Genomic DNA, 24,628 nt, shown 5'->3' with positions numbered 1-24,628 from the left:
ATGGTTTTGCTACAGTGATATACATCCCTTTAGCCTCATTCAGAGGGCCAAAGTTGGAAAATTTTGTAAAATCAGTTCCAAACACGCGAGTTGGATTATCCCCGCTACTTGACGTCACCTAGTGGAAACTCCTCCTCCTGACAATCCAGGGTCCTCCTACCCCATAAGAATGTGAGCGCCTCCCTCTCAAAGTACCTCACAGGCAAAACAAACACTGCGGTTTAATATAGAATATACATTATACTTTATTATCATATATGTAAAGCTACATACACAAAAGTGTTCTCTGCATTTAACCCCTCCCTGAGGAGCAGTGAGCAGCAATAGTGTAGAATCCAGGGAGCAGTTCCATTTTTAGTATCCGTTATATAGGCCTCGTATCACCTTTGACTTGATCTGATGTGTTTGTGACCTAATGCGACCCAGCGGTTGGACAAAACAAATGACTATCACCTTAAATGTACTCTTCCTGTTGTTAATAGCAATGAGGAGAAGAAAGTGACTTAGCAGCTGAACACTCAGGTGAGTGTTTGAAGCACCTGAATTACTCTGCTGCTGCTGCTGCTGTGATGAACACACAGCCTGAAACACTGAGACGGACTCACAATCACAATAGCCGCTTAAATAACCATGTTTTACTGTAATGTGCAGTTTTTTGGCTGAAAACAATAAAAACAATGTGTAGATAGTAACATAGCATCTACAGACATGCCTACTCATTAATATGCATAAGTAGGCCCCAAAACAGCCCGTTTATAAAACTGCTCAGAAAGTGACTTTTCAGAGGCTAAAACTCTGGAAAACATGCGAGTTTGGGAAAATAAACCTCAAATACTATGTTGTTGGGGTTCTTAGAACAAACGGAGATGGGTGAAAAATAGCATAATAATGGACCTTTAAGACAAACCCGTTGTTATTAAAGATGGTAACAGACAGCTAACACTAGGAAAGATAAGTTCTATAGGGTTATTTATTTCAGGCTCAGTAAGTGTGACTCATTGTAATTGAACTTTTGTAATTGAGAACATAATTGTAATTGACTTTCAGGGGGAAAGTAATAATTGTAATTGCAAAAATGCCAGTTCCCGTGATCGTGTAGAAATTAAACATGGATAATTGAAGACATCATTGTAATTGAAAAATGGAATTGACCCAAACCCTGCTGCTAAGGTATATGTTATATACTGCCAGAAGTTATACTAACACCTAAATGTCAATAAACATCAGTGATTTGTAAAGAGGATATTGTCATTTGTTCTAGTTAAACACCTGATTATATGCAATGATTATATTTTAAATCAGAAACTGACAAATATTGAACTAATCATAAATCAGGGTCTCTAAGTGCAGTCCGCAGAGAAAAAAAACAGCATGCTCTAAGTGTCTATAGACAGTAACTACTGACACAGAATAAACTAACCTCCACTGGCATCCAGCAGCTCTGTTCGTTTTACAAAACCCAGATATCCAGTACGAGCCCACAGAGTTTGCGGGTCTCCAAAGCTGAGCTTAGTGTTGAAATGGTCGGCCTGAAGACCCTCCTCTCCGTAGATGGTGTAATAGCCACTGGCATTGTGGGGACTGTTCACCCAGACCTAAGAGTGAGAGCAGGATCAGACTGAAATATAACACAGAAAAACGGTTTGATCTAGATGTGTTTGTATGTTAATATCGTTACCTCTCCTAAATGAGAGTCACCGAGTGGGCCTTTGGTTTCTGGGTTCACGATTATTACCCGAACACCAGGTAAAATCTGAAACAGAACAATGGAGATGAGGAATAAATGAGAAAAAGCGAATCAACTCCAACAAATGCATCATTGCGTTGTGTCTCACCTTGCCAGACTCCATTAGAGGAAGACTCTGAGGTGCTCCCCTCTCTACAAGCCTCACTCTAAAAAACAAACAAAGGAAATCATTCAGAAATAAATACATATTTTGTTTTCTCATGACTTGTTGGATACATAAAGTAAAAGAAATAAAAAAATTAAAAAAAACGTGTCAAATCAAATCAGACCTGTGAACATTGAACTATGCAATGAACTGCTGAACCTCTATATTTATGGTGTGTTTTGTATCATGTGCCATGTGTGTGAATCATTCTGTTATTCTCTCTCTCTCTGTGTGTATCATGCACGTGTCTCTGTAGGAGGCTGGTCTGTGAATTAGCCCGGAGCTATAAGCCCATTGAACAATTCATCTATTACTCCATATATTGTTGTACTAATGATTATTGCTCGTCCCCTTCTAAATAAATCTGTACAGCACAATGGAACAGTAATCACTTTAGCTCTGTCTCTCTGCTGTGTATGTGTGTGTATGCTTGTGTATGCGTGTGTGTGTGCGTGTCCTCAGCAGAGTCACGTGACGTTACACTGGTTAATCAACATCAATACCAATGTTGGTATCAATATTATTGATATTTGAATTGATCCACCCACCACTAATAGCAAGAGAGGGAGATACTATAGTAACTACATGATGCAGAAGTAGAGCGACCTGTACCATGAGTGACCCCATCCACCCACCCAAGCACCCACCCAGCACATGGACTGTTCACCGTCCTCCCCTTTGGAAAAACACTCTGCAGCATCTGAGTAAAAACAGTGAGGCTCCAGCTACTGATGGACAATAAGTTCATGATGATGATGTTTGCAAACATCCTCCTTGGTACCTGCAGTCTGATTTTTAGGCCGGGCTACAGGAATCAAAACGCCACTCATTTTGTTCTTCTTCTTCTTCTTCTTGTGTACACTAGTTAAAATCGCTACTCCTCTGTTATTCGTGAACGGATCAGGCTGAAATTTGGTAGGTATAATCTATGTATGTGTGCGCATAGATGCTCAGAGCCTAATTTTTTATTTGGAGCCCAAAAAGACTTGATTTCTCATTTATTTGCGAGTAAAATATTACGACGGTTGGTGGTACTGAATCATTGGCCCATCATTGTGTGTCTATTATCTAAAGCAGAGGTTCTCAACTGGTCTCACCCTAGGACCCACACTTTGCCACGATAATTAAATCGCGACCCACTTTTTTTTTTTTTTGTAGAATTCAACCAACTAAATTTAGGTTTTCAAAAATAGCTGTTGAAAACACACATATAATCTTTTTAAAAACATAAATCTATATATTTTCCTGTACAACAGGCCATTCGCAGCATGCATGTCAAAAGAAGCGTTTCTTTCAAAATGAAAGACAAGTCCAACATCAGGGACATTAAGTATTTATTTTTGACCAGTTGTCCGCAACCCACCCAGTACAGGTCCGCGACCCACTTTTTGGTCCCGACCCACCAATGTGAAAATACATTAATTATGCTTTCTACAAGTTATAGTTATAAGGGTTTTTTTTTTTTGTTGCACGCTTTGCTTTAACGTGTTTTTGGAAAACCTTGAATCCAGAGGAAACGACTCATGACCCAAAAACTTTGATCATTACAGTTATAATCAGCTTTTGAATGGATTTTTTTTTTTTGGTTTATAAAACTTTAGGGAACAAGAATGACAAAAAAAGAAACTAATCATGCTCATCACAGTAAACGATCTGTCTCACCTGTCATGGCGGAGAGACTTCATGTCCACATATACCGTACAGGGATCAGGACCAGTAGTCCCCTACAACACACACAATAATTACATCCCTTAATTAATTTGTGTTTCACAGACTTTCCCCCTAAAATGATTTGTTTGGGTTATGGCACCTGTAAGCACACAGCCAGGTTAACTCTGGAGCCAAAAGCCGTGCTGACAGCTCTGGACGACAGCCCCACGTCTTTGAACAGCTTGGAGAAGGAGTGCGAGAGGGCGAGGCGAGGCCGTTCCTCTGCTATCACCACGCAGCTACGCACACACGACAAGTTCACGCCGCGGGCCTGAGAAGGTCACCACATACATAAAATGTGAGCTCACATATGACTCAGCGCCATAGACTTCACTTGATGACTACCAATGAGCACCCTGAGTGATGGCCTCACCTTGAGCAGCTCAGTCTGTGTACCAAGTCCTTTGGTGCAGAGCTCCATCACCGAGTACGAACAGAAGGTGTCCCTGATGCGGTACTGACTGAGCGTGCTCAGCCACAGGGACACGCAGCTCTCCAGCTCAAAGGGAGGAATAAGGATGGTCTGGTGGCCTGAATAAACACTGGGACACAAGAAACAAACTGTCTAAGTGGGCACCAGTGCTACAGAAACACACTAAGGCAGATGTTGCCTGTACCTTGCGAGGCACCACAGAACAAAGCCCAGACCACAGTACGGATCCATACAAATGGCTATTTGGCGAGAGGAGTACAGCTCACACTGGAGCTTAATAGAGCGACAAAGAGCACTGACCGCAGCATGGGAGATCTGTCAGAGAGGAGAGAGGAAATCTATTAGTCACTCAGAGTTAAAGGCAAGGCTAATTTATTTGTATAGCGCATTTCATACACAAGGACATGATCAAAAAGTGCAACAGAAAACATTCAACAGCCTAAAAACATTTAAAATCAGCAGTAAAAACATGAAATGAACAATAGCATGATAATAAATCTCCCTCTCAATCAAAGCAAGAATAACCATTAAAAGTCCTAAGCGTTCTTGTACATTTCCAATACTAAATACTGAAATCAATAGGTGACACACAATAGTACCTGCCTTTGTTTACTAAGATTATGAAGATCATTTTGTTATAATAAAATAATGATTTGTTGACTCATTCCTGAAGCTCCCACACAATGAACACACTAACAGCACTTCTATACCCACAACTAGAGATGACACATCACTTAAGAACAACATGTCACATTAATGTTGTCTTAATAAAATGCTGTGAGTCTGGTGGCATTACAGAGCATTTTTAAATGTATTTATTTTTTTTATAAAATTGGCAATTCTCTAAAAGACACTAATTAAAGATATAATTGTCAAAATCTTAGAATAAATATTCAGTTTTTTCAAAGTTTTGCTTTGCTAGGGTTGAGATGCATCCTTATGCTGTCACGGGTTTAATGCTGTACTTGTGTCATAAAAAGACCCTAAACATCTATATTTGTTTTATTTCCTGTGTGATTAAGAAAAGCTGAAACTCATCAGGTTTAGTTTCCTCAACGATCTTGTCTTTAGTACCTGCTCATCTAGTACAGGGTTACTTGATATTAGCATAAACCTCTCAAATAGGATGCCAGTCTACCATAGGTCTAACAGAGTTAGACAGCAGTGCTTGAACCCACAATGCGTGCACTGAGGGGTATATAGCAAACTAACCACTGCACCAACTAACTTAACTAAGACCCATTATTCACAGTTAAATGACAAACAACGGTTGAGTTTTATATTTAATACAAAAGGTGTGACCAATACAAAGTTGTTGCTCAAATATTTCACAATTTTAAATCCCAGCATCCTCACCTTGACCCCAGTCAGCATGCCTGTGGTGGACACGCTAAAGTCGAGATAAGCTATCATCTCTGATGTGGGTGGCTTATAGATCTGTGGAGGACGTCGGCGAGGCAGGTCATCTGCGAACAATTACAGTGAAGTTTTTTACAAAACTCAAAGTCTAAAAAAAAAAAAACTTGGTGATTGTTATCGAATAACAGATAATCAACAAGTAATGAGTAATGAGTAATCCTATCATAAAGTATAAGGAAACAAAACAGGAGAGTAGAAAAACAAAAAGGTTTGTGGCAACTCCCCAGTTTACTCATCATGGAACTTAACATGCAAGGTTAAAGGTGCAGTCTGCAACTCTTATAAAAGTGACTTTTTGTCACTATGCAAGGACAGCTTTACATGAAACTAGTAGTTTGTGTGAAAAAAACAGACTCAGTGATCCCCCCCTGCTGCTGCTGCAGCCTTTGGCAGATTGCCAGAATGCACCGCGACCAAGCAAAAAGAACCAATCAGAGCCAGGATTGTGTTTGATGGACTGTCTGACAGCTGTTGCTCACAGTTGCCCTTTTCCCAGAGCTAGAGCGCCATCTTTTTTTACAGTGTATGGTCTGGAGGAGTAGAAGATGGAATTGGTGACTTTTCTGCTTGAAAGTTTATTACTGCTGCTTGATTTACATTATGTTTGATTTGTTATTGTTACACTAGAACTCTGTAGTGCATGTGTTGTTCATGTGCGCGCAGCAGCCTCCGTGTGGGCTGCTGTAAGTGACACTGTGTTGTTGCTGCTGCTGCTGAGGTGTGTTCACATTGAGAGAGAGAAGCGCTGCAGTAAAATGTTTTAACAGAACATGTTATATTACTGTGAAGTTGCTGTCAGACTAACGTTAGCTTGTTAGCTCCTCTGAGGGAGGGACTTTGGAAAGTTTGGAGGCAGGGCAAGAGAGCAGCGGGGAGAGAGGGATCTGAGAGTTGCGGACTGCACCTTTAAGGTTTGCTTATTTCTAATGGACACTTTCCCTTTAAAAACTGTCTGAATTATCCAAACAAGGGACAGCATTTCAATATTACTGCCAAAAATGGCACAATAAAGTATCTATAATATAGCATGACCATATTTGGATTTTTTAAAAAGAGGACACTTGGGCCGACCTCGATATAATCAACCTTTTCTTGAATCAACCTTGTTACGGCAAAATACAATATAGTGGTTAAATAACTTGTGATTGTCCATAATATTTAAAGATCTATTTTTCTCTTTATAACAAAGATTTTAAAAATGACTGGTCAATCATCTTTATTATTATGCATTATAACATTTATACCTTCTTAATATCTTTCATTGATTGAAACAATGAAAAACCTCTCTTTCTAGAAATAAAAAAAATGAAAAATAACTCTGAATAACCATTAAATATACACTTTAATAAATAACTGTGAAAATGTGCATCACATGGTCCCGTACTGACTCTGAGCTTTATTCTGTCTGTTTGTGGAGACTGGAGGTGATGAGGTGTAGACCAGATGATGGGAACTTGACCTTAACTTTCAACATTCTAAGTTTCTCCCAGTGGCTCCTTCACTTTCAAATCCCTCTCTGAACCTCCAGGGAAGGTTTATCATCCAGGAGGTCCACCGGTATTTGGTCTCTTTTAATCCATCTTTGACTTTAGTCTCTTCTCTTTTCCTCGTGTGTTACGATTTTGTCAAAACAAAGCAGCATCTTTAATGATTCCGTCACGTGTGCGTAAAAATACTGTACGACATGAAACTGGAGGTAAAGAGCAACCCAGTAGCTTTCAGAAACTGTTGGAATTTCTCAGAAAGAGCAAATATTAGCATTACGGTCATTTAAATGAGCGTTTTCCCCTAGATGCGTTCAGGGTCCCTGGGAAACCCGGACATTTTGATGATTCTGTAAAATCCGGTGTCACGGTTACCGTACGTGACTGCTACGTACTGAGATGTACCCGTGCTGGATTAGCCATGTACAGAGATTGCTGTACTGATAAAAAAAAATCGACCAATGACACAAAAAATATGATTGTCATGATCAGATTCATATGAATACAACATCTTATTATTGTAAAGTTACATTAGGTTAACTGTTATTTATTGCAATGTATATTATAACCATGTTTTTTTGGAAAATAAATTATTCCTTTTCGTATTAAGTTTTATTGTAATGATTTTGTTTTTTTTTTGGAGAATAAACTATTCCTATTCGTACTGAGATTGCTGCATGACACACTATTACTTACTCAAGTTGTTGACTGCGATTGTCACTCAGATTGCCATGAGAAAAGAAGAATATACATTCCAAAAATCTTTTTCCCCAAAAAAAAGGAACATTTCAACATTAGCTTTGAAATTGAATTTTCAATCTCAGCACGGCGGAAGTAGCAAAAATTCATTTTCTAAACTCAGACCGTGACACTGGCCGGACGGTCTGGACAAGTTGTGAAAAGAGGACATGTTTGTGTAAATTCGGACGTACGTATGGTGAACCTATATAATAGTCAGCATTAAAGTAATAATGATACAAGTCATTAGGTTGTTATAATATTACACATATAGTATCTGTCAGAAAAACAACAATGGCAGGATATAAAAAGCAAACTTCTTGGTAAAAACTCAACTATCAGAGGGATTTTAGATTTTCAGTGACTGATAACAGATTCACTATGACTATTAAAAGGAGCAAGCGGGTCGTAAAATTGATGGATGGATCAGAGTGCTTTTTTCCGTCGCCCTTTCCGGCATGAAAAAGGACAAAAAAAAAAAAAAAAAAAAAAAAGACAATGATGTGATTTTGCTCTGAATGTCAAATGAATTTCTGTGAATGCAACCATGTCGGAAATGAACTGAATAAATAAAAATAAAAATAAAAAAAAATAACAGATTATTGCTTCAAGGTAAGTCACACGATCAAGCCCCCGCCCCCGTGTGACCAAAGAAAAGATTTAACAAGTTTAAAATAGTGTTTCTAAAAGTGTTTTGTGTATGTTCTTAAACGTGTGCTTTTGTTCCTTCAGTAAAAGCACTGTTGATGCTCCTCCTGTCAGTTCTTGAATAGAGTGAATATTGCCTGGTGTGTTACCTGTGTCGATGATGGTTGGCCACGTTTTGATGTTGACAGACGCTGCGGCTTCTTTGGATCGCAGAGTCCTCATGAGGTTTTGAGTGGTGAGGATACAAGTGGCTTTACTGACCTGGTAAGGAAACACAACATGACATGAGCAAGAAAATAGTCACATTGCTGATACATGAGACTGTACAAATTGGACGATGAACAAAATTCTATAAATAAAAGATGAGTTTGTCCAAAGCCCTTTGCCTGGCTAAATTGGGTGCGCACACAAATAGATTGCATATCTTTGTTTTCCTGTTGAGCGTGATTTAATAAGATGAACTGCAAACCTCCTTATTTAAACGAGGGGTTTCACTCGTGTTATAACGTTCAACATAGAGATTGCAGAAATGCATTTGAAGCCCTTGATTAGGAGGTGTAAGACCTGTTTTCATTATTCATTTTTATTTTTTTATTCATTCATTAAAAAATGCTGACTCAGCAGAAAAGATGCTTTCTCTCCATCTGATTTGGTTCTGCCTTAGTCTCGCCCTCCAACAATAACTGCAGCCATCTGTTAGTAAATCTGTGACACTTGTTAACTTGTTTTAGTAATAACTAGAAAATAATGAAACATTCTATTAATAATAGTTTTTTTTTTTAAATAATAGTTTAAGTTGTTGTTACATCTTTAAATTTTCACATTTTTATCAAGATTGAGGTATTTTTCTGTTCAGACACCTGTCTGTCAAACATAGACCAAACAGCCATTGCCATCAACTCCAGCTTTGGTAAATCACATTGCATAGTGTGCTAGACTTTAGAAAATCAGGAGCTAAAACTTAGTTTATGCAGCTTATGTGATTTGAAATTCATAAAGATAAAAGAAATATTGGAAAAACAGAATATTATTATTTTTAGGGGTGGTACACAAAATTACAAAGCTTCCTGATTTCCTGATTGCAAATGGTTTGTCTGAAGCCTGGGGCCATAAAATAGCCAGCAGACCCTAGGCTGAGAATCGGAGGCAGTGACAGGGTTCATAAGGAGTTAACATCTCTGTAAAGTAGAGCCACAAAGCACATTATAATCACTGTTATAGTCGTCCAGAAGCATTCAAAGCATTGGGGAACCTCTCAAAGATCAGATTTAGAAAGAAACCTGGGGCAGTACCACAAAGTACCACAATAGCCACAATGTTTTCCACTATAAATAAGACCCTGACAAGCTATCAGTTGCAATTGCGACAGTGATAACATTGTTGGACCAATCATGCCTCACACTAAAAAAAAAAAACAGCTGTCATGTTTAATTTCTAACAAAAAAGTGCCACCAGCACTCTCAACACAATGGTAAAAAAAAACTGCTCAAATACAGTCTTGCCAATTTGATATGAACAGAATGCTCACTGACACTGGATGGACCTAATACCTATTTAAATGCTATTACTCTGTCATGTTTCTTTTATTGTACCCCAATGTTGTCACAAACCAACAGTGAAACCTTCAACAACTGGGTCACGGACCATCTGATGCTCACCATTTGATACTGGGCCACAAAGAAAGAATGAAATGTTTTTTAAAAAACATTATTTTCACAAGTTATGGTATTTGCACTTTACCTGACAGCACTTGATTACTGCGCTGGGTAGAGTATTATTAACCACACAGGAAGTGCAAGTAACACACGCACACACACACATTGTTGTGTGCTTGCGTGTGTGTGTGTGTGTATACAGTAAATGAAGCCCATTTACTCACATCAATAATCATGCGTACAGTGGGCAGCGTTGCTGCCAGGTTCTGAGGGTGAGGCGGTCGGACGTTTACTGGAACACACCCGGCATAGAGACAGCCGTAAAACGCAGCAATCAAATCAATACCTGAGTCGATAAAAGAGTGGAAAGATGAGTTAAGTGAGGAATTAATCATAATATCTAACAATGAGAAGCTCGGACAAACCTGGAGGATACAGCAGCACAACGTTTTCTCCCGTGTTAATGCTTCCTTTTTCTGTGAGTGCAGCCGCGATCTTCTCTGCTCGCTTGTGAAGCTGGATGCAGGTCGCGGTACCCACGGTCATGCCCTGAGAGTCAGGCCAACGTCATTGAAGAATCACATTATGTTCATAAATACACTTAAAGTCAAGAATTGTTTTTATTGGATAAAGACATAGTGTAGGATCATAGAAATGTATTTTAAAAAATAAATGTACATTATTTTCACAGGTTATGGTAAGATCATAGAAAATACATATATAGATGGATTGTTTGCATGAGAAAAGGAGTAAAAGGCTGATATTGATGCTCAAAAGTTTGCTTTGAAAAATGCTCGTTTATCGTTATTGTCAGAAAAGTTTCACGCATTGCATTGTGGGATGTGGAGTTCTGTAAACAGATGCATTGAAGTGTTTTTACTTAATTCTCTTTATTTTACATTATAACAGGTACAACATTATTAAAATAATTTTGTTTGTTATAGATGTCAATAGCTTAACATATGTTTAATTTACAGATGTCTGTAGTTTTCAATCAACAACTTTTTATACATACGTTTAATTTGAACAATAGTATGACATGTTTTTAAATTGTCATCCAGTGAGTTCCAAAACCTGATCCCAGTGACAACAAAACCTTTCCGTTTGAATGAAGTGTGAGGAAATCGTACACAAAAGTTCTTACTGTGATATCTTGTGTGCTCTCAAAAACTCTGTCAAAGTGACTTCCCAACACATTTCTGATGCTTTCAAACTAAGTAAGTAAGTAAGTAGTAAACAAGTAATCTTTATTTATAGAGTACTTTTCACTGCTAAAAACTACAAAGTGCTTTACACAAATTTCAGTATCATTCTGTCTAAAGAGAACGTGGAAGAACAGTCACAAATAACATGGGAGGCAAGAACGGGAGAACTGTGGGTCGCCAAAGACTTAAGGTTGCAGCAAAACAATAGTGGATGTTTATTCTGGGGTTTACGAGAAAAGATCTGAAACCTATCTCGTGGAGTGAGATGATATATGGGGAATACCGGGAACAAAATAGAACAAAAATGGTCTCAAGTTTATCACTGTCCTCCTTGTTTGGCAAAGAAACACAGGAAGTCACGATAAGAAGAAAGGAAAAACACATCTGTGCATTCATTTACGGGACTCCACATCCCACAATGCAGTGTGTAAAACTTTTTCAAAAATGTGTCAACAAATGGACGAGGCCTACACTATGTCTTTATCTGATAAAAAAAAATGTTTGTCACAGAATGTGTCACAGTGTGGTCTGTTTGATACCTTAGCATTAAGAAGAACGTAGAGGGTGTGGTCCGCGTCCGTCTGTGCTCTCCACTGCAGCGCCTCTGTCAGGTACTGATGCTGTTTTCAGGAGGACAAACAAATCATTTCCCCACAGTCTGAGACTTACACATTATCCAAACACTGGGAGCGGATCAGGCAAACTAAGGGAACATTTAGTGCTGATGGAGAAGCTTACAGTGATACTCCAACTTAATGCCTACTCATCACCAGACATCAGAGCCATCTCACATTAAACATCTCCTGCCAAAGCACTGATACTTTATCCTCCGTGCTTTGAGCCAGCCTGGCTCTTAAAATAATCAACATTAAGTTGGGATGTGAAAAGAACATGCACAATTTTCAAAAACACACAATGGCTGAATTTAAAACCACAAATGCAAAAAAAAAAAATCATATCAAAGCAGAAGCACGAAAAACACGAGGGTGTTGGGAGCATACTGGACAGGCTCATAACTCTTACCATTACAGTAGGCCACATACAGAGCTACATCCAGAGAGAGAGAGAAAGAGTCGGAAAAGGAGAAAAAGAAAGTCCAGATGGGTTTTGGAGTTTTTTAATTCTCTTGTTGAGCTGCTGAGCTACAGTTTGGAGTTTTGAGCTAACGCTCGTATTCAGTACGACAGAGAGACACGGTCAGAGGTTTGGCTTTGCTGAATCAATCAATCAATTTATTACAGGTGAACAGAAAATGAATCAACAACAATATAAAGTCAATAGAAGAACAGGCACTCATCTAAAACACAGCTGTGGGCGTCAGGGTCGTCATTCTCTCTGCATTTTTATTCTATTTTATTATCTATATTTCTCCTCCCTTGTGTCTTCTTTTGTTATGATACTCAGATATTTGTGATTGTCAGGGTAAAACATCAAAGATAAAGACATACACAAATGATATAGGTCAAAGCATCAAAAGTTTAAATCTTGCAGTATTCTTTTAATTAGAAGATGGTTTACATTTAGAGATCCAACGATCAGTCATCATAGTTAGTTAAAGATGACATTTACTGCTGATATAAAGCAATACAAATTATGTTCAAGATTATTAATTTATTCACTATTATTTTATCATTTAGGGGTCTATTGTGTCTGTTTATTTGATGTATTATGTATATCTATATCAGTTGTTTAATGTGTATTAAGTTGAGTATTTAAAATAAAATTATTCTTATTTGTTAATGATTTAAATTTTGTGCCCTTTGGTCAAACTCTCTTTTTAGTGTTAATCTATATTACGTATTTGCTTTGTGTTGTTGTTAGATTTAGATTAAGTTGAAATCAGATGTTCTGAAACTTTTTGTTCTGTAGGCTTTGAGAAAGTTGACCTGAATATATTTTATTATGGGTAAATACGAGCAATTGGACATTTAATTATATGTATGTCAAAAAAGAAACATGTCATATCAATCCATATTTTCAAGTTAGAGTGAAAACTCAGGTTGTTTAGGACCTCCAGTTTTACATGAATATGGAAAGCCAACAGAGATTACAGAACTAACTTATATATATATATATATAGCTACAGTGTGTAACACAAACTATAACCTGACATACATGCTTTGGTAGAATATCACACATTTCCACCATATTCTTCTCAGTAAACAGAAGACAAACACACAGACATGTTTAATAGCCGCACAAAATTTCACACTCCATAGTCTTGCGACAGTGATCAGTTACGTTATTGAGATATTGGCGGGATTTGAGCGTACTGTTATGACTTCTGGAGCATTGAAAAATACAATTAATTCCCAAGATTGAACTAAATTCCCATCAAGCAAAGGAAAATCTAAAACGGAAAAATCGGAGGCCCTATAGTCGTTAATTTGTGTTTGATATGAAAGTATTTGGCTATTTGGAAAACATGCAGCCATTAGTCAAAGTGGAACATTTAAAAAGTAAGAAAGTAAAAGTTACCTTTCGAACTAGATCCTGGTCTTCAATCATGCCGAGGTCCCTGCCGGCTGCCTGTGCAATCCTCTTTCCCGCCACCAGGTTACCCACCATGACGGATGCAGGACCCACGCCCACTACAAGCAAAACCAAGAGTGACCACTTTGTAGATACAGTTTATATCAGGGTTGGGGTCAATTACAATTTTCAATTACAATTATGTCTTCAATAATTAAGGTTTAATTACAAAACAATTATGAATACATTGACTGGCATTTTTTCCAAATACAATAAAAATTTTGTCCTGAAAGTCAATCACAATTATTGAGCCTTTAATAAATAACCTTATAAAACCTATCCTTCCTCTTGTGTTATGATAATGGGTCGGATTTAACAAAATCAAAAAATACACTACAAAATATTATCTATCATCCAAATAGTTTTTCATCTCTTGATTACAGTGTTAGGCTTCCTAATCAATTAAAATATAGGTTTTAATATTTTTGCTGTGAGCGTCTGAGCCTTTTTTGTGTCAGTCACTCGATTTTAATTATAATAAAAAAAGTGTTAAAATGATCCTGAAGAGAAATGACAGACGGGAAAACTTCACGTGAAACATATTTTATTTTTTAATAATTGTTAACTATGTATGTGTAAGTCATTGAACTGTAATATCGTTCCCCAATTTCACATTTCATTAAATTGTAATTGAGTGTTTTTATAGAATTTACATGACAGTTACAATTACAGAGTCAATTATGATTACAACATAAACAGGTGTTTATTAGGATTACAATTACATCATAATTGTAATTAATTACCAATCATGCATTTACAATTATAATTAGGGGTGTCCCGATCCGATATTGATATCAGATATTAGCCAGAAAAAAAAAAATCTGATTTTATCAAACTGTATCTAAAATCTCCGATATAATACATATTGGTTTTCTAGATTTATTTTTTTAATATCTAATTTAATTTTTCCTTTTTTTATTCAATCATAGCATATTCTTATTCGAAAAGGTACATTTATGTAATCCATTGGTTTATAATAAATGGGTCCGTTTTTTTTAATAATCAAGCCTTTTCTAACGTTCCACACTACAAAATAAGTAATAAAAGTATGTGTGATTCGTGCTGATATCGCATCGCATCGGTATCGGTATCCACCAATACTCAAGGCTGCAATATCGGTATCGGAAGTGAAAAAGTTGTAACGGGTTGATATTATTGTCCGTCCCGACACATTAGAGCAGGTACCCCACTAATAGATACACCCCTCTCCAAAATGTCAGAGAGACTGACAGGCCTCTGATTGGTAAACTGAGGGTTTTTGACTATATTTGATGTGAGTGAGAGTAAACATGTTGGATGACTTCATAGTTTGTAATGAACAAATGTGAAAAGTCACACTAAAGACACTGAGGAGGAGCTATTCAAACGATAAGGCCTCCCGCCCTGAGCTGTGGTTTCCATCATGCACAGACCTGGCTGCTTCTGGCGAGGCTTGGGCAGGTTGGTGACGCAGGTATGAGGGCACATCAGGATGTTGCAGGGGTGCAGGCTGCCATCTAAAAAGAACTGCTTGGCGTCGGAGATGTGGATGCCACCGAGGGGAGTTTTAGGTAGAGTGTTGGCAGGGACGAGGGCCAGGCAGTAGAGGCCAACCTGGTGGATGCTGTCGATGGCCTGCAGAGGAAGTGAGAACACCAGTTTTTATCCAAACGCTGTTGTGGAAAAATACCATCGACTGCTGAGTGTGCCAGACGCATGTTTTGCTTTAGTAGGACATGAATAGGAAAGACAATGAGGATGTTATTTACCTGAAGCACTCGGCTCATCCACTGGAAGCTGTCCTCCTCGCTGGCATCAGGCCTCTGCTCGGCCACTATCACCACCCGCTCATCGTAGAATACAGTGACTGAGAACACAGCGATTCTGGTGCACACAAGCACAGAGACGCAAACGATGACCAAAGTTAAGATTTAATTCATTATAGAGGTGTCCCGATCCGATATCGATATTGGTCCGATATTAGCCTGAAAACAAATATTGGAATTCGGATTCAAATTTCTGGATTTTCCATTTTTTTTTTTTTAAATTGTATTTATTTATTTTTTTATTCAATTGTAGAATACTGTAAATATTATGTTGAAGGTTAAAAAATTAAGTAACCAATTGGTTAATAATAAATGGGTCAGTTTTTCTCTTACCTACTGTTGCTGACTATTGTTCTCTGTTTGAGTAGCATCACTTGATCAAGTCTTTTCTAACATTCCACACTACAAAATAAGTAATTATTATTATTTTTATTAAAGAAAAAAGAGAGAAAGAGAGAGAGAGAGAAATATATATATATATATATATATATATATATATATATATATATATATATATATATATATATATATATATATATATATGCAAATGTATGATTCATGATGATATCGGATCAATATCGGTATCGGCCGATACGCAAGGCTGCAATATCGGTATCATATCGGAAATGAAAAAGTTGTATCGGGACATCCCTATGTTTTGTAACTAATTATTCTAAATAATCTCTTTTTTTTAATCTTGCCTGAAATTTCCAGAGAAACACCCTTAACTTAAGGTATTTTCATTTAAATTAATTACATCATTGTGGCAGATCAAAAGATTGACACACTGTATAACAAAATGGCTTTATAAAGCCATTTATTGTTTTTAACAGACTTGTAACAGATGCAGGCGTAGCCATTCATATTCCGCTGTATTTGAGACTAGTGCCAAAGGCTGCCGCCACCTTTAGCTTTGTCAATCTCCAAATAATAGAAAATACAAATGTCACGGCAAATTTACGGTTGTCCTCGCTTGAAACCATGATTTTTGCTCTCTGTTGAATGATGAGGTCCAGACGAAAGCGTGATGATCTTATAAAAAAGGATTTAATTGAAATTAAATAAAAAGGAGGACAAAAAGGGTATCCTTCCTGCGCAGGAGGGAGGAACGCAAGCTAATGGAAGAAAACCAAAGAGCACTATATTAAAACAGTGCTAGAAATCCCCACGCCCCTCGGAAGAGACTTGGAAAATGAAGAAGACTACGCAAGACGTGGATGTAATGTGAGGAAGGCAGGCGCCGCTGTTTATCTTTAGTGTGGCCTTGACAGGCGTGTTGTGACTATGTGTGTGAATTTACCCTTTCCCAGAGGAGAAGAAGAAAAAACAAATAGAAGAATCACATCTTATTACAAGCAGGGACACAAATTATTAATATGATATATTAATAATGAATATGACATTCATTTGGCCATATCACAAATGAAATAAAACATCAGGTCCATATGTAGTGCTAGTAAGTTAGCACATCATAAACTGTAAGAACACTTTTCTGAGCAAAACAATTACTGAACACAGAACTTGTTGCTTTTTCTCTCCTTCAGATAATAATATTGATCCAGTCACTTTGTTCATTTGTCAGTAATTGACTTATTCATTTTAGCTCTGAACCCTGTCCTCTTGTCCAGTGTGGACTGGAGACACGGCGAGCATGTTGCAGCTAACGCTGCCCGAGTGTCCATGCTAGCTGTCCGTGCTAGCTGCTACATGTTTAGCATTGAGGTGGTGGCGTGGGCTGCAATAATCTGATGATCAGAAAACTCTGTCTTGCACAATTTGCACACGATTGGGCTTTTGTTTTCTATCAGGTGTTTTTATAAACCAAAATTAAAGCTATTAAAGATAAGAAGCTCAGCAGTCTCCCTTCTTGTATTGTAGTTTGTGCATCAGTATTATGGGTTCACCGGGAACTCTTGAAATCAGAACGGTTCTGTACAAAAAAAAACAGCAATTTAACAGCGTTATTTTTTTTGTGCGTTATTTTTCCTGTAATTAATGAATCGCAATTTAACACGTTAAAGTGACAGCCCTAACCGTAACCACAGTGACAGAGCTGTACATCGACACATTAAGGAAGGGTGTATCCTCACCTCCCACGGTACACCGTCTTAACCGGCTCCACAGCAAGTGCAGTGGCGACCAAGTCGTCAGCGTTGTGTCTCCGCCCACTCACCATGAGCAGACCTTCGATCTTCCCCACCACAAAGATCAGACTTCCCTGTTGATGAACCACAGGAGAGCCATGAAAGACTGCTTGTGCCTTACCACGCATTTCCTGGTCTGTTACAGCGGTCCTACTCACTGGGCCAACAAATCCCAGGAGTCCTGAGCGCACAAATGGAATCTCTCCAATGGGAACGCCGTTAGCATTAACCGGTATCACCTGCACACAACAACAAATACACACAGAGAGAAGAACCAGCTTCAACCAACAGTCCTCCCTGGCAGAACTAAAGCATCATGTTTAATAAGGTTTGATTTGACCTCAAAGGTGTTTTTGGTGAGTCCAGGCAGGCCATAGTACATGGTGCCTCCAGCACGTGAGTTGATGATTATCTCTCCTATTTCATCTGTTTTACACAGCTGAGGAGGTCCGTCTGGCTTTACAATGCACATCAAAGCTGGAAGGACAAAAACATTCATATAAGGAAATAGAATGCGACAAAAAACATAACTTTTGACAAACATCCTTCCCAACATTTATCTGTGGTTGTCATATTTTCAACAAAAATTTTTGGTTTTAGGTGTGCTGTTTTGAAAAATGATAACTAGAAACATAACGAGCAGCGATTTTTAACCAATGTGGTTCTTTCCTTCACTATGGCACGACATAACAAGAAAAAAAACATTAAGTGAAAAAATACAATTTGTATTTTTTATCTCTGAAAGACAATAAATGGAAAAAGTGTCCTATGAACAGTGACACTATTTTAGTGCAACATTTCTGTAAATAAGTGTCAACATACCAATGTAAATGAATGAGTATCTCCAATAGTGCTTTCTATAAACAAAACATAGGGTCTTTCTTACCAGTGACACCATTATAGAGCAATATTCCAGTAAACAATATATTGGTTCCTTCAACAGTGACAAAATTTGTTTCTTACCTGCACATTTTAGTAAAAAAGGAAAAAAAAAAAAAAACGATATCGATTACTTAGCGCGAGCATATCGATAATCGAATGAAAAATATCACGATATATCGCCGTATCGAGATATCGTCACACTCCTAAATTCATGTAACATTCATCTGTCCAAACATACACATACAATATACACACCTATTTATAATTTTTTCCCTTTAACACTTATGCTTCAAGAAGATAAATTTAATGTATTTATGTTTAAATTGCTTATTTCCACACACAAACTGTTTCAAAACCTGGTGCTGCTTTCTGACACACAAAAGCTTTTTTGTTGTCTGTACGTGTAGTGACATAAAGCTATTTTTTTCTCGTAAGTTCTAAGTTTCAGCCTTTTCAATGAAAAGTTTCTGATTCTTTTTTTGGAGACATTTTTTGCTGTGCTTTAAACGCTATTTGACTTTGAAAAGCTACAATTTCTGCTAATGTAATGAATTTGATTTAGTGAATCTAGTTATTCTTCCTTTAAAGAAAAAATAAAGTTATTAAAAGCATGTTTATTTTATTTCCGGTCTTTTATTTGGAAGAAAATCCCAATTCTGCTTTAATCCACATCACTCCTGTGCTTGTCGGGGTGCGTCTCAAATGCACTTGATCAACAGTACCAATACCATGCAGCTTCCACGCAAGCACGCACGCACACACACAGACACACACACAGACACCAGACGACACCCTCTTGAGACTAAGAAAGTCATCCAAGTGCTCCAGTTCTCCATTCCACCACATACCTCCAGGCATGACATGCCCAACATCCTGCACTGTCAGGGCAGAGTTCTTGTCCTCGGTGTTGACCCTGATGACACCGTAGCTCAGACCACCCATGGAAAGAATGGCTCGAGCAGGGAGAGGTGCTCCCGGTACTCCTGGTCTACACACAGAATGTTTATTTTAACAAATAAAAACACTCTTTATTTTCCTACCTGTCTGCTCAACATACACAGCAGAATACATCTGATGACAACAATCAAGTGAACATGAAACGGATCCTTAAACGAAGCCCCACAACACATTTCTTTAATTCCAGTGAAAGAAAGAATGGAAAGGATTAGGCAGCCAGAGTCACTTTGAATGAATCTTTTCTTTTCTAATCCTGAATATACAGCGTGGAGCGTTAGTCACCTGCGTATGGCTACGGTCATAGCTTCTGGAGAGGTTGCACAGGGACAGATAACTTCTGGCTTCAGCCCATGGGACTGAAACAAGTTGAGGAAAGCATCACATGAGGACACCGACCCTGGACAGACAAAAAAAAAAAGCACATTATTAACTTTTAGATCATCATCATTATCAATGCTTTCTTCAAACTGCCTTTCTCCACCTATGTAACATTGCTCGCCTTCACCCCACCCTCTCCACATCTGCTGCTGAAACTCTCATCCACGCATTCATCACATCAAGACTCGACTACTGCAATAGCCTCCTGTATGGTCTCCCTTCCTCTAATTTACAAAAACTGCAATATGTTCAAAATACACCGCTCCGCCTCCTCACCCACACCCGCTCCAGAGTCCACATCACCCCTGTCCTCTAACAGCTTCACTGGCTCCCCGTACAACAGCGCATCCATTACAAAGTTTTGCTCATCACTTCCAAAGTCCTCAACAACCAGGTTCCTCCGTACCTCACAGACCTCCTACAGCACCACCGCCCTTACCGACACCTCCGCTCTGCCAATTTAAATCTTTTCAAACCCATCACCAAATCAATGCACTGAACCTTGGGGGACCGAGCCTTTGACATTGCTGCCCCAACCCTCTGGAACTCACTCCCCATCCACATCAGAAACTCGAACTCACTGACCACCTACAAAAAACTGCTCAAAACTCACCTGTTTCAGCTCATCTACAACCTACAAAAGTACTAACATCTTTGTTTGTCTGTTTCAAGTTGTAAAGCATCTTTGAGTTCCTTAAAAAGCGCTATATAAAACTTATGTATTATTATTATTTTGATTAATTTTGTTATTTTTAGTGCCTGAGCGAACATTGGATTGACACTCCTGGGTTATGCTGCATTCACACCGAATGGGTCTTCTGCGGCGCTGGATGCATCTGCCACATGAAACGTACCGCAGGGTCCGCAGGATAAAAAAATGTCCCCAAATCACTTCATAGGCGCGTTTGAAGCAAAGCACCGCCCACCAGCGACACATCCAACTCAGTGAGTTTCACTGCCTGCTGAAGCGAGGATCTGCGCTCCTTTTTCTGCTCTCATAAACATAAACCACCAGTGAAAAAACCGGTGCGATTAGCATTAGCGTCTAATGCTATCTCAGTGCCGACTTTCAAAGATGAAAACGACAGAGAGAACTTTTACCTGCTACTACCACCTCTGATTCTCCTCCACACCAAATCCTTCCTAGTCCCGTCCCGGTTATAAAGGCCGTGTCATACAGCTCCAGAGGGGTTTTCCATAAAGCGGGTTATGTTCAAACTCTGAGTATGTTCAGGCTCAAATGAGGGAAACTCTGAGTATCCCATTCCTAAACGCGAGGTATGTTCTTCTCTGAGTATGTTACCATGGCAACATTGTCCGTGAACTAAACCTGGTCGCTGGCAGGTTTTATCGAAGAAACCCTGGGTTTCTACCTGGCTCCGCCCACCTGAACACCGTTTCTGAACACTTTAATAAACCTTAACACTTTTCTCTGAAACACATTAGTAACATCACACACCACAGACGTGTTCACATCATTACTAATGTTGTGTTGCTTTACGTTTTTTTTTTTTTGTTTGTTTTGCGCAAACAGTAGTTTTCTTTATAACATTGTAGATGTAGATCATTAAGTGAAAGTCACTGAGAGGTTGATCTACATTAAAACATCTACTGACGTCTGTAGTAAAGTTCACTGGATAAAAACCTATGGAGAATATAAAGGAGGAGATGATCATTTAAATAAATCAACTTTTAAGGATCGATTGTTGTTTTATATTGTTATACAGTTAAGTCTGTAGATCACACATCTTTGAAGATATGATGGCGCAGTAAATTACGACGCTACGCTTAGAAGTGATGGGTCGTGGGTTCGAGTCCCGCTTCAGTGTTTCTTTATGACATTTTTTAGGACGTATAGATGACTCTGGCGACAATATTACATTAAAAATCAATATAAATGATGTGATATGAAGCAGCAGCCACTGTCTTTATATCCAGTGTAACAGGAGGGCTCTCTATGATGACATCCTATGCTGCTGACACGTCTCCTCAGACACACTTTATTCATATTATTCACCGCTCGTTACGTCACTGAAGCAATAAAGTGACCAAAAAGTTTGACTAATTATGGGTGATTTAAGCCACTATTTTTCACTGAAGACTGAACACACCTTTAGAACAGGCTCATATTCATCAAACACCGGCTTATTTCACCCATCAGGGTGAATAAATCACTATCTTCCAGGTGGTTGCCATGGCAGTTTGAGTCATCTTCGATCCATTGATGATGGCTACGTCAGTAACCCAAGGTTTACATACTCAGGGTTGATTAACCCACTTCATACCAGCTTTAATGGAATCTGATACCCAGTTTCCCATCGCGGGGTATGTTGACCCAGAGTTTATGGATAGACTCAGAGTTTGTTACCCCTCCTTTATGGAATACCCCTCAGGTGTCCGACGTCAGTGTTGGCGGCCTGATGTCATCGTCAACAAAGACTCTGATTGGCTTTCGTCATGCGAAACAGTCACAGTTTTTCCATATTTTCAACTCTTGCAAATGTGTGAATGTGCGTAAAATCGTGAGCGTGCTCACACGGCCAACGCTCTTGACGTGCGGATCGGACCGCACCACCGCACAGGAAAGATTTTGCATCTGGAACGCATCTATCCATTGACTTTGTATGTAATCTGGACGTACAGACATTTCGTGACGCATCCTTTGTGAACGCAGCATAAGACTAGTTTGATTAATAAATAAGAATATGAATGAAAAATATGAACTACTCACAGGGATTAGCACCGTCTGCAACAACAAGCATTCTCAATGACGCCAGGCTGACGTCTCTCTGTTCCCGGTGAGCCATCATGGCCCAGTGCAGATCCCGACATTTCACCAGAGCCACACGAGCTGCAAGGAAGAGAAGATGAACATGGTGCATCACATATTAATCTGCTGCAGTAGTGTCAGGAGCTTCATTATACCTTTATGAACGTGAACGCGCTGCACCCAGGAGAGAGGGCAGGCTTTCATTACTGCATAAGGAACACTGATGGTGTGTATCCTGTTCATTACAGCCTGGAAAGCAACACAACAGAGCAGATCATCATCAGCATGTAACGTGAGAACATTTCATATGAATAAAACTAATAGAATTCAAAGGAATTGTCAGACTCTCACAGTGAGAACGCCGTGCCATAAACCCATATCCTTCTTAAAGTCGAGGACATTCACCAACGTTTCCCCTGCAAATGGACACACAACGACAACCTCAGCCTCGTCCTGGGAAACAGCCTGTGGTCGAGGAGCCTTCCACAGCACTCACCTTCACAGTAGTTGCAGGCCTGGGTCAGAGCCTGGCAGTGGGTCAGCATGGCCACTTTGGACACTGCCACACCCACCACTGTGCCCTCTTTACTCGCCTTGTACTGCAGAGGAGGGTAGAAGAAGAGAAGGCTGTGAATATGTAGCCTCCATCCTACATTCACACATTATCTACAGCATTATCACAGTGGTCGTCACAAAATGAGATTTTATCTAATCCAGGGGCCACATTAGTATTTTAAATAATGATCTGAGCGTTAATACAAGAAAGAAGAAAGGGTTTGCATATTTTTGTTGTCCCTGTTTAAATTTTAAAAGTAAAGAAATTTTTGTGCATTTCTTTGTTGTTTTGTATATTTTTGGGGTATTTATGTTGTCTTTGTTGTTTTCATGCCTTTTAGTTTCCTTTTGTGTGTTTGGGGGGTTATTTTGTGTATTTCCTGCTGTTGTCTTGTGTGTCTTGGGAACAATTTTGTTTCTTTTGGTGTGATTTGGAGTTATTTTGTGAATTTCTGTCATCTAGTGTATTTTTAAAATATATTTTTTTTATCCAGTTTGTGTGACTTGGAGTCATTTTGTGCATTGGTTTTTGTTGATTTATATGTTGTGGGTTTTTTGTTGTTGTTTTGTGTATTTGTGTTTCCTTTTGTATGTTTTGGAGTTATTTTGTTAATTTTTGTTGTCATCTTATGCGTTTTGGGAATAATTTTGTCTATTTTTGTTGTCCCTGTATGTTTTTTGGAGTAAATTTGTCTGTTTACTTTAGGGGGCCCCAAATGAGTGTAAACCAAGGACCACATGTAGCCCCCGGTTCCAGCAGTTTCCCATGTCATATCTGCAGAATTAGTTACACAACATAGACCAAATATGTCACCTCTATGTATGCAGGCTCAGTGTTAGCAGTGGGAATGTGCGGCTGCCAGTCCTTTGAAGGCTTCGTCAGGTACTTTGAGTCCGTAATCACCCACTTTAGTCGAGGCCAGCCTGTTGAGAGGCACGTGTCACAAAACATGCTGCTTCACACAGGAAGTCCATCATATTATTCTATAGAAGTAATCATGTCAAAGCACATGTGTTTTTCTGACCTTTGAACTGCAGTATTTCACCCGTGGGGGTTTTGGGTAATCCTTTTAAGCAAATCTCACTGGTCAGAGCCAGACCGACACCACAGCTACCGAGGAGGAATCCCACCTGGCTGATACCAGCATCCTAAAGTTCACACGCGCAGAGAAACGTCTCAGGTGAAAACATCGCATCATCACAGGCTGAAGATTTCCTACCTTACGAGACAGCGGTAACTCAATGGGCACAGGGATGACTTCAGCCAGAAGGCAGCCATAGAAGGCCACCCAGAACATCCCGGGGTCACTGTTAGGATACACAAGCGCCACCTAGAGGCCAGGAAAAGATAGTTAGGCAGGAGACTTTAAACTGTCTTACATTACTTGTTTGTTTGTTTATTTAATTCAAGACATTAAAAT

The 24,628-nt window shown here is 38.9% G+C and overlaps 1 protein-coding gene across 2 annotated transcripts in view; it reads right to left on the bottom strand.

Moving 5' to 3' along the window:
• dip2bb (disco-interacting protein 2 homolog Bb) overlaps positions 1-24,628 on the bottom strand; it is a 60,045-nt gene that overhangs the window by 5,899 nt on the left and 29,518 nt on the right. Inside the window, exons 10-37 of one of the 2 annotated variants that reach the window (XM_028446523.1) lie at positions 24,428-24,538; positions 24,233-24,356; positions 24,022-24,131; positions 23,149-23,251; positions 23,004-23,068; positions 22,808-22,901; positions 22,614-22,733; positions 19,787-19,901; positions 19,396-19,535; positions 18,006-18,142; positions 17,824-17,904; positions 17,612-17,739; positions 15,465-15,579; positions 15,129-15,330; positions 13,663-13,775; positions 12,208-12,231; positions 11,724-11,804; positions 10,405-10,528; positions 10,204-10,325; positions 8,474-8,585; positions 5,392-5,501; positions 4,220-4,350; positions 3,976-4,144; positions 3,703-3,873; positions 3,555-3,616; positions 1,836-1,893; positions 1,679-1,753; positions 1,421-1,595 (exon numbers count right to left, since the gene is read on the bottom strand). In XM_028446523.1, the coding sequence (XP_028302324.1) occupies positions 1,421-1,595; positions 1,679-1,753; positions 1,836-1,893; positions 3,555-3,616; positions 3,703-3,873; positions 3,976-4,144; positions 4,220-4,350; positions 5,392-5,501; positions 8,474-8,585; positions 10,204-10,325; positions 10,405-10,528; positions 11,724-11,804; positions 12,208-12,231; positions 13,663-13,775; positions 15,129-15,330; positions 15,465-15,579; positions 17,612-17,739; positions 17,824-17,904; positions 18,006-18,142; positions 19,396-19,535; positions 19,787-19,901; positions 22,614-22,733; positions 22,808-22,901; positions 23,004-23,068; positions 23,149-23,251; positions 24,022-24,131; positions 24,233-24,356; positions 24,428-24,538 (3,172 nt within the window). The remainder of the gene's footprint in view (positions 1-1,420; positions 1,596-1,678; positions 1,754-1,835; positions 1,894-3,554; positions 3,617-3,702; positions 3,874-3,975; positions 4,145-4,219; positions 4,351-5,391; positions 5,502-8,473; positions 8,586-10,203; positions 10,326-10,404; positions 10,529-11,723; positions 11,805-12,207; positions 12,232-13,662; positions 13,776-15,128; positions 15,331-15,464; positions 15,580-17,611; positions 17,740-17,823; positions 17,905-18,005; positions 18,143-19,395; positions 19,536-19,786; positions 19,902-22,613; positions 22,734-22,807; positions 22,902-23,003; positions 23,069-23,148; positions 23,252-24,021; positions 24,132-24,232; positions 24,357-24,427; positions 24,539-24,628) is intronic. The other variant, XM_028446525.1, reaches the window with a different exon arrangement.

This window comes from Gouania willdenowi, chromosome 5 (genome assembly GCF_900634775.1).
Source record: "Gouania willdenowi chromosome 5, fGouWil2.1, whole genome shotgun sequence".
In the NCBI taxonomy this organism is placed as follows: domain Eukaryota; kingdom Metazoa; phylum Chordata; class Actinopteri; order Blenniiformes; family Gobiesocidae; genus Gouania; species Gouania willdenowi.
This window is presented reverse-complemented; position numbering and strand designations above follow the sequence as displayed.